A 12,590-nucleotide genomic window follows, 5' to 3' on the forward strand; every position below is an offset into this window, starting at 1 on the left:
TTGGGTGAAGCCGCTTGGGACCATTCAAGTCAAATGGCATCTCTACAAGGGCCAGCATCAATATAAGACCCAGTTTCTGGTCATCGAGAACAGCCCTTATGATATGCTGTTAGGAAGGCCTTCGATTCATAATTACAGACTCTGGGAAGAGGACAATGCCATCTTGGAGAAATTGTAATGTCCTTAGGCAATTCCATACCGACATTTGCATTCGAGCATTATATACGTGGGAATACCTTAAACCACCTTTTGGGACTATGATTTAAGAGTTAAAGAGACCTGGTCTGATAGACGGACAAATAGACATTCGCATAGACCAAAACAGCCATAAAAACTGACTCTTCTGAGGAAAGAACCAACATAGAAAGCACCCACTTCATCGCTTAAACAGAATCGTCTGGGTATCGACGTCAAAGCAAGCCTAGCATGGCCACAGCAGCATTGTCGCACACGGAATCCATTCTGCCTTGAGCTCAGACCACCACTTGACGCACCTTGGGCAACCAACCATACGTGCATGACTTCGCTGCATGACCACGTAAGGAGTTCAAAGAACAAGCAGGCCATGCATCCACTCACTAGAGGCGGGGTTCTTGAGAGCCCAGGTTATAAGAACCAGTGAGCTATGAGCAAGCCACAGGTGGCTCAGGCTTACAACTACTTAAGTAGGTGTACACTGGCAATACACCAGGGAATGGTACTGAGGTTCTTAGGTCTCCAGGCTGTGGCTGTGGATGCCCGAATCCATGACGGTCTGGTGCACTTTTTGTCCGATGTTGTACTGGAAGGCTGAGGCTCAAGGTGTGTGAAGTAAGTGGAAGGAGGGATCTGAGTGAGCCTTACAGTATAATCCCGGTGTAGATCTGGCCGGGCTGCGTATAAAGATGAAGTTTTGACAGCGCTCTTCATACCAAGGTGAGTGCCTCTCACACTACATGACATGACGTGATCTGTGAACCACATCCAGATTTCTACATTAAATCGGAGCCAGAGTCAGAGCAAATTTGAGCCGGTGACTGCGCCAGGACCGAGACAATGGAGGGCTACGACAAACTCGCCGCCCTAATGGCTGGCGACAAGGGCCTGTCTATCTTCCGCTCTTTCAAAATGTTGAATACGAAGAACCTACTCTTCCTGCAGGCTGAGATTGCCATCAAGGAGAAGGAATTTAAAGAGATCATGCTCAAGGATAGACAGTCGGGGGATAAGTACCGCGAGAAATATTCTTCTTCGGTGCGGTTACTGAAGGGCATGGATGAGCCTTCAGAGCAATGGCGGAAATGGCTAGAAATCAGGGAGCTGTTGGAGAAGTATAGTAAGTTGTTGGTTTGCTTGTCACCTCTAATCGAAAAGGTTCTGTAGATATTGGGCGAGGATTGAGGATTGAGACTTAAAAGAACACATGCTTATGCAGAGTCGGTGGAACAGATACGGCCTTCACGCAGCATGCACAACTGCTTCGGCTTAAACCGCCACATAAGCGGGATCTGGACACATTCAGAGATTGGTTGGATGATAATCCCATTTGTGTCTTTCCAGTAGAGTGTCTCCAATGGTTTGGGGAGAATGACGAGGAGAGGGGGGACCTTGTTGCGCTGTCAGGGAGATATGAGAATGTCGATTTGCTGACAAACTGGGTTTTCCAAGTCGTGATCCCATTATATGACAGGCTTATTGTGCATTTCCGCCGGCTCTTTGGGACCAAAAAGGTTAGCTTCTGATCGCTCACTGGATTGAGCGCTTTGCTTGGATAAAGACTGACGTGGGAAACTCTAGCATGGGGATATCGAGACTGGGCCGGTATATTATGATGATGAGAAAATCATCCGCGCTACAAGGCTAACAAGCATTATAACGTCGTCGGTGATACCAGCGAGTTCCATGCTGGTGTTATACCTCGTCAATAATATGGTTGCTCGGTTGATCATCATCATTGTGTACAATATCGGGTTTTCGATAATAATCGGTCTATTGGCGAAGGCGAGGCGAGTTGAGGTGTTTGCGGCTTCGACAGCGTATGTCAGAAATTTGGGATTCTGTTTGGAAGCTAACTGTGAATAGTTTTGCCGCTGTGCAGGTTGCGTTCATTACCAATTTTCCCCGGGACTAATGAAGCCCTTTTTCGAACCAAGATGCGATGTTTACCCGGTCGGTAAGGCTTTGGCGCTGGGCGCGGAGTCAGCCGCTTGATATGAGCAGGAAGTGGACAATAGATAACATGTATGCTATTCAGGATAATGGTTGGCTTTAAGTCTGATTTGTGCATCTTGATGGGGTCCTAATTTCCGCTTTTTGAACCGGACTTACTCTCATCATCATCATTCGAGGCTGCGGCAAAGTGATCGTCTCTCTTGGGCTGTAGGCCGCAGAGAGGGCTACCCTCAGCTCTATCGTGGGCAAGCTTACGCTGCTTACGCTGACACGTAGCAACCCATACCAAGCCGTTCAAGGCTACTAAACAACAAAGGCTACCCACGGCCAGTAAGACGAAGTCCGGTGTAATGTTTGCCCAACTCGGTAATAGAGATAGACAACCCAGCCATTTGTGACCTGCCCATTGACGCCGCCGAATTAGCACAAGACAAAATGATAGCGCCGGCCCGGCGCAATGTGATTTAGATTAAGAAGAGCCGCAATAATGCCAATGTAATCATTTCGGGGGGTGGGTGGGGAGAATTACGTGCTCTGATAAGCCTTTAGCCATACGACACGACAAAGATCAGGCTAGAGAGCTGCAAGATTGATGGTATTTAAACGATTTGAATGATAGTGATTGAGCTGGAAATACTTCACCAGGTAAACCCATTAGGAAAGCATTCATGATAAAGCCGTGGAAGCGCACAATCCAGTCCATCCAAGACTATCCGCGGGATATCCGAGACGCTGAGGGCAGTGATACTGGGTCAGACCAAGGAAACGGCGGTGAAGACATGCTTTTGCTCGTTAGGCTGCCTTGCTGACATCCAAACGGCTATAGACACAGATTTCAGCCTAGTCTGGATGCAAGCTACATGCACGTGTGCGTTCGTATCGAACTTTTGCTGATTGTTCCACACCCATATTCAAGGTTGAGCAGTCGCACCCGTGAAATCGGCATCCTCCCACCATTTACCGCATGAGAAGCACACAGTTGATACGTTGGTGGAGAAAAACTGAGCTCCTGCGCGGGATATTGCCTTCCGGATTAAGAAGCTCGGCGGTATCAAACAGGAACCAATCAAGCAACTAGAAGTCGGACGTCTGCCCAGAGTATCAGTAGCCAAAGGGAATTAAAGTAGTTGTCAATTGTTCGTACGCTTGCGGTTGGGCCTCGTGCTTGGATATAATGGGATCACAGCAGGCGATAAACACCAGCAAGACTGCCATCATCAAGCCGGTGCAAGTGCAGCGCATACTAGCCCTGAACGCCTGATGGCTTGGATACTGACATATATCTCATTATCGTTTGACGCGACATTGTAAGACGTTGACGCACTCAAGCAGAAACTGACGATAGCGACGGATGAGTATCTATGACCGTAACGGCAGTACTGCACAGGCTGAGCTGAACCCAGGAGAAAAGATTAGAACAACCGTCTTCAGTTAAGATATGGGTAGCGCCCCATCCTGCCGTTCAGAGTATCCTCGATAATGATGAGGGGAGGCTGAACAGAAAAAAGCTCAATAGGATTCAATCAGCAAGTCCTGCACTTGATGTCTCTGCAATTGTACTTATTGCTGATCCTTATTGGCGAGCAGAACATCGCCGGCAATGACTAAGCTGACAAGATGACATCAAGCCCAAAAGGACGAAGATCGGCAGTATCATCATCTCCAACTCCCGGCTTTCTCCCCGCATTGCTTCAATGACAACATTCATCTGGATATTTTGCTGCACGCATATCGAAACATGACCGCCTTACTGAAGAAGCCCCTCAAACTTGCCTTGGTGCAGCTTGCATCAGGTATGTCTTTCCTCAATCTGCTTAGCGTTCAATCTAATAGGTGTCGGAACACAGGCGCAGACAAAGCCGCTAATCTTGCCCACGCCCGTACGAAGGTCCTCGAGGCTGCAAAGGCCGGTGCCTCCTTGATTGTCCTTCCCGAGTGCTTTAACTCCCCATACGGCACTCAATATTTTCCAAAATATGCCGAAACTCTTCTTCCGTCTCCTCCAACAAAGGAACAGTCTCCGTCCTATCACGCCTTATCAGCTCTCGCCGCTGAGGCCAAGGCGTACCTCGTAGGAGGCAGCATCCCGGAGCTTGAAACCACATCCAAGAAATATTACAATACGTCGCTGGTATTCTCACCGTCCGGCGCGCTCATTGGAACCCACCGCAAGACCCACCTGTTTGACATCGATATTCCCGGGAAGATTACATTCAAGGAGAGCGAAGTTCTGTCGCCTGGAAATCAACTGACTATTGTGGACCTACCTGACTACGGCAAAATCGGTCTCGCCATCTGCTATGACATCCGTTTCCCAGAGCCCGGCATGACTGCTGCTCGCAAGGGTGCATTCGCACTGATCTATCCTGGTGCTTTCAACACGACTACTGGTCCTTTGCACTGGCAGTTACTCGCTCGCGCCCGCGCAGTTGACAACCAGGTGTATGTGGCATTGTGCAGCCCCGCACGGGACACAACTGCCACCTACCATGCCTACGGCCATAGTCTGGTGGCAGATCCCAGTGCGAAGATTCTGTCAGAGGCAGAAGAGTCGGAGACTATCGTCTACGCCGATCTCGACCCCGAGACGATTGAAAGTACGCGAAAGGGTATCCCCATCTACACCCAACGGCGGTTCGACTTGTACCCGGACGTAAGCGCCGGCAAGAACTAACGCACATGTATGAACACTGGACGATGCTCCGAGTACCCAGTTTATAGAGAATTGAACGACGCCAATTCGAGCAGTTAGACATTAAGTCACTTCTAAGCTATTAGTCAGAAGTTGTATTTTGCTCGGCAGTATAATTGCAGCTTTCCAGCGGAGTTTGGACTACTACATCCGGAAGTGGCTCGTGCACCGCTGACCGTCGATTCGAGGTGTGCCCTAGCTATCTTCTTGAATGGGCTTTACATTTTTATTTATTTAGATGGCCAAAGGAGACTTGTAGCTGGCCTATCCCTTACTATATTAAAGGGACCGCGTAGATGCCACTATCGAGGCCACAGGGAACCAAGCGATAGGAATTCATTACTTCAGGCCTCTTAGTTCTATTCAACGAAAGTGTCAGCATAAACCCCAGACAAAAAATTTGCCAATTCATTGACATGAAGACGACTATGCTGCAATATTAAACCGGGCCTCTTCGTTTTTCGCTTGGAAGTGTCCTGAAGTTCTCGGTTTGTTGGCTGCAGGATTCATTGGACAATTCCACGTGACTCGTGTTGGCCAATCACATCAACCCCACACAAGCGAGCCGCACTTTTCGACCACATCGAAAAAAAGGCACCTAGGAATCCTCAACTCCTCGACAGTCGACAACTTCAGCCAACCACAGCCGAACACCCTTCAGTGAGTTTTGCTGCAACCGTTCCAAATTCATTACTGGGATGATCTTGTCGCGATGAATAATTCTGTCTAACAATCGCTTTTCCCATTCAGATATGTCCAACGTTCAGACCGGCAAGAAGCAGCGTTCGGCTATCGCCGACGTGGTGACCCGCGAGTACACCATTAACCTGCACAAGAGGGTATGTTAAACTGCGAAACTCGTCATTATCTCTCCTCCCTTCTTTCGGCGGTTCGACGCACAATCGACCACCGAGCTGTGATGCTACGGAAGACAAGGATGAAACATACCTTCTCTTTCCGACAACCGTGAGGCATGGATGGAGAACAAGGACATGAAACCCGCGCCAACCAGCGATAAGACAAGCGCACGATTTCCCTTAACTGAAGAAACCTTCACTTGAGAAAAGAAAGGTGGAAGCCGCAGCCTTGCGGGGGAAGCAAAGCAAGTCGTCGCGCATGCAACTACAGACTGGAACCAGGAATCATGCTTCACCAATCTGAAATCCAAGTAATTGGGTCCAGATCATGATGAACCTGTGAACTGAGTGAGAAGGTCGTCAAACGCAAAAAAAGAAAATGAATTGGTTTTATGAAGTCCACCTCATGGCCGCAATCGCAGCAAGAAAAAATATTCCTCTTTTCAAGATGGCATTCGGGCGGAAGACTGATTCTTCTTTTTTTGTTACTCAATAGACGCACGGTGTTTCCTTCAAGAAGCGTGCTCCTCGCGCTATCAAGGAGATCCGCGCTTTCGCTACTCGCGCCATGGTTAGTCACTTCCGTCCCACAAGAAACCCCTGTGAAATTTGAGCATGCTCTAACCACCTTTTGTCCGGTGGGCAGGGCACCACCGACGTCCGCCTCGACCCCCAGCTCAACAAGAAGGTCTGGGAAGCCGGTATCAAGGGCGTTCCTTTCCGCCTCCGTGTCCGCATCTCTCGCAAGCGTAACGACGAGGAGGGTGCTAAGGAGAAGCTCTACTCCTACGTCCAGGCCGTCAACGTTAAGGAGCCCAAGGGTCTCCAGACCACCGTTGTCGATGAGGAGTAAACGGGTGTTTCGTTCCTACCGGTTCTAGTTGGTTGATACAAAAATGAATTCAAAAATACCTCTTCTGTGACGGCAACATTTGCGCCTGTAGAACTGAATCCTTTCTTTCTCGTAAGCTGTGGTAGCTCTAGTGGAGCCGAGATGTCCTGTCGCGTTGCAAATGTCCTCCGCATGGTTTCAATTGGCTGCTGTTCGCGGCCCAGTCTTGCAGCACAGAAACCTGGTCAAAACAGTGCTTACGATATCACTTCCAGCATCTAACAGATACCAAGGTACGAGGTTTCCTTTGTCTAGGTCTACTCCTATTACCTTGAGCGAATAAAAACTGAGCGCACCGAGTGTCATGCTCTAATAAAACAATAAGCAGAACTGGAACTATAAACCTGTGTACTAGAAGCAAAACTCCAACATATGCATATCGGCATGCTGACCTGATGTTCACAAAGACACGAGGTAGAAGAGTAGAAGTGGGTAATAACTTGGAATCCAAAATCAGACCCGGATGCGACGTGATTCGAAATTGTGACAAATAATACAAACAAGACTTTCGATTAGAAAAAGCTTGCAAGCGAGCTCATCATCGAATCCCCGGATAGAAGTATAAAGCAAAGGCCGGTGGATGCATTAGTGATGAAGACTGTTGAAATGAGGATAATGTACCCTTGCCAGGTCCATGTTTGCTCGTAAAAATCCCTTCTTTCTGAGAATCAGTAAACTAATTACGACTTGTTCTCGTCCATGGCAGTCCCAACTTTCAGGGCTTCGCCAGCTTTGAGACGAAGAGCCCACATCTCTGGTGCGCCTTCGGCCTTGGGAACAAGGAATTGTATGTTGTTTCCGTTCACGGTGTACTTAATCTCCTTCATCAATCTGGCGTTCAGGACCACATTTCCGCTAGGGTCGGCTCGAACGAGGACGCGACTGCGGGACGTGGTTCGATTTTTTAAGATGCGCAAGAAACCCACACCTTGACTAGCCCAGGATCCGTCTACCATCTTCAAAGCACGTGCTCGTGTTTCTATTACGATGTCTTCGTCTTCTTCGCCGGCACCACTTCTAGCAAGGTCAACCTGAGGTTCTGGCTTTTGAGCGTCTCCATCGGCGGAATCTTCGGCTCCAGTATCGGAAGTCACACCCGGTGTTGTGGCACGGCTCTGGGACTCGGAAGTGAGCACAGATGGTGTCAAAAAAGAAGATCCTGGTTGGGAAGGACCACCGAATGAGAAGCCAGCAGTTCCCTCGTTACCGCTTGGGCCAGGTTGAGCACCTGCGGACGGAGCCCCAAAGAGCGTTGGATGATGGTTAGAGGATTCAGAAGCTGGTGCTGCCGTTGCGGTTTCGGATTTGGCTGATAAGGTTAGACCTGGTGCAGAATCAGATGAAAACTTGATGGGCGTATTTGGTTTCCAAGTATTGTCGCTGCCAGGCTTGGTGGCGCTGGAACCAGTAGCGAAAATCGAAGGGGTGCTTGCGCCTGAGGTAGCTGACGTTGAATTACCAAAGATACTACCAGCCGGAGTCGGAGAACCGAAAATGTTGGTGGATAAAGGTTTGGGTGTGGAACCTTCTTCCGGTTTCTTATCTTGGGATTGCGCCGACGCAGCGAATGGGTTTGGAGTAGACGCAGAGGAACTATTGAAAGGTGACGCGAACTGAGGAGATCCGAAAAGCGAGGAAGCAGGTTTAGCGTCGTCACCCTGGCGCTTCGGCTTTCCGTCCTTATTATACTCCACGCGATCAAACAAGCTGCGGCCACCTGAGCTTCCGTCTTCAGCGCCGTGTTGTTCGGAGTTGTCCGCCTGTTTTGACTTCTTCAAATCCTTTGTAGAATCGTCCTCATCACTGCTTCTGGGGGCGGATGCCGTACTGTTTATCTTGGAATCAGCTCGACTTGCGTGAAGGTCTTCTGTCGGCGCAGAAGAGGATTCTCTAACGGCATCATCACCGGTAACAGAGTCTTCCTCCGTGTCGTCAGCGGCATCGTGCTCATTCTCCCCGCTTTCAGATGGTGTTGCAGACAAATGACCGAATATGTTGCTAGAGCTTGAAAAGGAGTTTGGTTTAGAATCCAAGACTGACGAGGCAGCGCTCGTGTTCGATTTTTCCTCTTCTGTAGCTGAATTTTCAAAAGAGAATCCTTGACCGGGAACGAATTTAGCGCGTCGGTTCTGTTGCGCTTCAAGTTCCTCACGTTTCTTTCGCTGCTTTTCGGCGTCTTTGCGTTCCCACTCTGCTTCATCATCTTCGTCGGAGTCAAACTCTTCCGCCTTGCGTTTTTCCTTCTCCTTTTCAGCGTTCTTCTCAGCCTGAGCTTTGAACTGAGACATAAAGTTGATAGGGCCACCAGAGCCGAATTTGGGAATAGCTAGAGGAGGCGCAGAAGTACTAGGGCCTGCATCACCTGAAGCTTTGACGACGAAAGGACTTGGGGAAGGGGTACCGCTTGCTGACGCAGTAAAAGCGGGTTTGAAAGCAGGCATAGATTGAGAGGAAGTTGCACTTGATGCTGAAGACTCTTTGGGAGCCGAGGATGCGGAAAATGCCAGCTTAGGAGGCGATGATTTTGGTGTTGTGGAGAAAAGGCTAGGTTTGATGGACTCTGGGGTAGATGGTTTGAGGACAGGAGCATCAAGTTTCTTGGGAGATGGAGTGCCTGCTGGTTTATTGGACTCAATGGTTTTGGACCTTGAGAAAGAGTTTGCGAAAATGTTGGCAGTTGCGGAGTCACCATCTACACGCTTCGCAGGCGAGGATGCATCGCTATCATCATCCCCAGTCGCCTTTCTCTTGTTACTGGTCGAAGGTGCGTTTTGACTGCCACTGAAAAGCTTCGACGACGTCGTGGTGTCCGGTGAAGCAGCGCTGGAGGCCAAGTTTCCGTTGCCGAATGTCGCAGCCTTCCTAGAAGGCTCAACCGTGTTATCACTATCAGAAGCTTTGCGCTTGGTACCCGCCCATTCAACCGGAGCACCAATTGTCTCACGAACGCGCAGGTAAAACTGCATCAGTTGATCGAAGCTGTTGGTGGTAGCATCCAGCTTTGCAACTTCGCGCTGGAAACAGGCGTTTAGCAAGCGAACACGATGAACAGTTTCCACTTCTTCTTTGGTACCCTTATCCAGGCCGGATGGCATGTTCGCAGGTTGAAGCTTATCAAAGCTCAAAGCCGAACTACTAGTAGTAGACGACACTGGCGAATTTATGCCAGCTGGCTTAACTCCATTGGTCTTGAAGGGATTCTGCGGGGTTGTAGTGGGGGAGAAGGCAGAAATTGAAGAGCTTGTCTGTGGTGCTGAAGTTGAAAAAGCAGTAGACTGAGATACAGGCGAAGATGCTGCACCAAGAGTTGGAGCAGAGAAGGGCGATGCAGGGGTAGATGTCTTCGGCTGCTCGCTCGTCTTCGCGCCTTCGCTAGACACAGGCTTCGGAGCAAATGGGCTTGAGGAAGGCAACGATTTCTGCTCAGGCTTAGGACTTTCCGCATTTGCTGGCTTGGGGACGAATAAACTACTAAAAGGATTTCCTTCAGCAGGCTTCGGCTTTTCTTGTTCAGTAGACGCAGGTTCGGGAGCGAACAAACTCCCTGTTGATACAGGCTGCGACGGACCAGTGGACTGGGCTGGAGCCCCGCTTGCGTTACTGGAGAATAATGACGCGCCAGTTGTGGTAGAGGAAAAGCTGAACGATGGCTGGGTTGAAGTAGACTGGTTTGCCTTTGTCCCTTCCTGGGCCTTTTCCTCGGAGGGTTTTTGCGCGGTGGAAGAAGTAGATGCACCAAATAGACTTGTAGTAGGTTGGAAGAGATTTTGTCCCGTTGTCGCAGGTTTCGGAGTCGATGTACTGAAGAGCGAGGATGAGGTATTGCCAGTTGTCAACGGTGCAGAACTGAAAGACGACGCGGCAGGAGTCGAGGAAGCAGGCTGGGCGGAAGAGGAGGCGCCAAACAGAGAAGGCGATGCAGAGGTTGTTTGCTCGGTTGGCTTCGCTCCGAACAAGGGTTTTGATGGAGTCTGAGACGACGCCGAACTTTGACCGCCAAAAAGACTACCTGCACCAGAGCTGCCAAAGTTCGTGGAAACACTAAAGCCGCCGCTTCCGCTGCTGAATAGTGACGGTTTCTGAGAGGAAGATTTAGCGTCTGGAGAGGTCTGCATCGAGTCACCACCAAATGCCGTATTTTGCGCAAAGGGATTTGGCTTGTCCGCCTCCGATGGCGCGAAGATGTTCGATGAAGAAGCACCAGTGGACTGGCCGAAGATGCTTCCGTTTGATGGAGTAGCAATGCCAGATTGAGCCGAGGGTCCATTATTAGCACTGCTACCAAACAGTCCCCCTGCAGAGCTGCTCTGCTGAGACCCAGCTCCAAATAGCCCTCCAGACGGCAAAGGCTGTTGGGCGGGAGACTGACTCCCAGTCGAAGGCACATTAAACAGGTTGCCTTTGAAGCCGGAAAAACTGCTCGCGGGCGCTTGCTGACTAGCACCGCCAGTATTCATAGATGCAAAAGGATTACTGACAGGTGTTGATGCTGTTCCACCGAAAGAGGCAGAGAAATTGAAGGCCGATGAACCACCACCAGAGCCAAAAGAGAATTGTGATCCTCCGTTCTGAGCAGGCGGTTTAGGAGTTGGGCTAGCCGGAGGAAAACTTTGTGATTGCCCAAAACTGAAACCGTTTGTCATCGGTTGTTGAGCAAGAGATGGGGAAGAGACTGTGTTCGGATCGATCGAATTGAATGGCGAACCAAACGAGCCACCAGCCGAACCGGACGGTGTGCCAGCACGCGGCCGCCTTCGAACATCCTTGATTCTAAATACGTCGTTAGTCAATGCATAAGATGTGATATGTCTAGAAGAAGCATATGCAACCACGGCGAACGCAAGGGTAAAGTAGCTGGGCTACAGTGGAAACAAAAAACAGGAAAGGTAATCAAGACCACAAGAAAAGAGGACGCTGCAGCAGGAAGAGTGCGGCTAGCTGCTGCATGGTGATGTGCAGGAGGAAGTGAAGTTGTAGACAGGCCAGTCAGCAATCACTTACTTTCGAGCCGCTAGTTGCGCAGCTGTGGCCCGCTGGGGCTTGTCATCCGGTGTACTTGACATGTTGAACTTAAATAGATCAGTGTCCTTATCCCCTTGAGGACCTTGAGCCGATCTCTTAGACATTTATCGAGACAACAGTACAGCACCCGCGGCCTTCACCCCTTCCTTTATGACGGTTTCAAGCACTCGAGCGGACGGTTTGTCATCAATTGTACTGTGCGCTTTTAGCACTTCTTTCAGAGATTATATCCTGCTCACGGTAGATAATCAAGGCGATTGACGACTTGTTGCCCCGACAATTGCGAAACTGAGTCGCGACGAGGTTGGAGTCGAGAGGGAAAAAAAGGTTATGTGCGAGCCCGTTCGGGAGCGAAAAAGCTGAGAAAACTGCGATGTCGCCGACGAGATATGAAGTATATGTTGAAAAAGAAACAGATTCCCTGATATTTCCAGTCGTTGCGGACTGTGGCTCTAAATGCGCACGCGCTTGGTCCGTCCTTCAAAATGGCAGGGTCGCGATTCGCGAAGCAGACAAGGTGATGAAGATGCGACAGGAGAGAGAAAAAGACTGAGCTAGAGAATAAATAAAAACATCGAAGCCAAAGTGAGCAGAGCGGCGCCTAGTTTCGATGTGCTCTGCGTGTGGATGATGGGTGTTACTGGAGCTACTTCTTTTTTAGCACTCACTCCCGCTCGCGATCGAGGAGGGACTGGCAGCCACCGCTCGAAAAAACTTACAGTCACGTGATAATTCAAGGCTAGGTCTTGGCGCAAGAACAAACAGAACTACTCTAGTCACTTTGACCTCTTTTACTTTTTCATAGCAAGAGTGGACAATTCTGATTAATACAAAATGCTCGATTGTTATCTCCCGACTTCAAACCGTTGACAGTGACATGCAACCAAGAGTACCTATTTCAAACACTATCATTGCTCTACGGGGAACCACGGAAACCAGTACTTCATTGCTACACCGCAATAGCGCAACCCGGTTC

General features: G+C 49.6%; 4 protein-coding genes across 4 annotated transcripts, besides 1 other annotated feature; 3 read left to right on the forward strand and 1 right to left on the reverse strand.

Annotated features, from left to right (window-relative positions):
- Window positions 1-12,590: part of a sequence feature (contig 1.94 1501..523724(-1)) that runs on past both edges of the window.
- ANIA_05487 (uncharacterized protein) lies at window positions 1,036-2,110 on the forward strand (the record flags this gene model as incomplete). The annotated part of the gene is made up of 4 exons (XM_657999.1): window positions 1,036-1,315; window positions 1,429-1,709; window positions 1,777-2,015; window positions 2,062-2,110. 4 exons carry the CDS (start codon window positions 1,036-1,038, stop codon window positions 2,108-2,110), a joined length of 849 nt encoding a protein of 282 aa, XP_663091.1.
- ANIA_10675 (carbon-nitrogen hydrolase family protein) lies at window positions 3,890-4,988 on the forward strand (the record flags this gene model as incomplete). Its single annotated transcript, XM_050612322.1, has 2 exons — window positions 3,890-3,944; window positions 3,999-4,988. The coding sequence occupies 2 exons, from the start codon at window positions 3,890-3,892 to the stop codon at window positions 4,823-4,825; spliced, it is 882 nt and encodes a 293-aa protein (XP_050468260.1). The 3' UTR covers window positions 4,826-4,988.
- Window positions 5,464-6,627, forward strand: ANIA_10681 (60S ribosomal protein eL31). The gene is made up of 4 exons (XM_657998.2): window positions 5,464-5,503; window positions 5,594-5,682; window positions 6,197-6,271; window positions 6,347-6,627. Exons 2-4 carry the CDS (start codon window positions 5,596-5,598, stop codon window positions 6,551-6,553), a joined length of 369 nt encoding a protein of 122 aa, XP_663090.2. The 5' UTR covers window positions 5,464-5,503; window positions 5,594-5,595; the 3' UTR covers window positions 6,554-6,627.
- Window positions 7,273-11,655, reverse strand: ANIA_05485 (protein nup2; the record flags this gene model as incomplete). The annotated part of the gene is made up of 2 exons (XM_657997.1): window positions 7,273-11,362; window positions 11,594-11,655. 2 exons carry the CDS (start codon window positions 11,653-11,655, stop codon window positions 7,273-7,275), a joined length of 4,152 nt encoding a protein of 1,383 aa, XP_663089.1.

Source organism: Aspergillus nidulans, chromosome V, assembly GCF_000011425.1.
Source record: "Aspergillus nidulans FGSC A4 chromosome V".
Taxonomy (NCBI): domain Eukaryota; kingdom Fungi; phylum Ascomycota; class Eurotiomycetes; order Eurotiales; family Aspergillaceae; genus Aspergillus; species Aspergillus nidulans.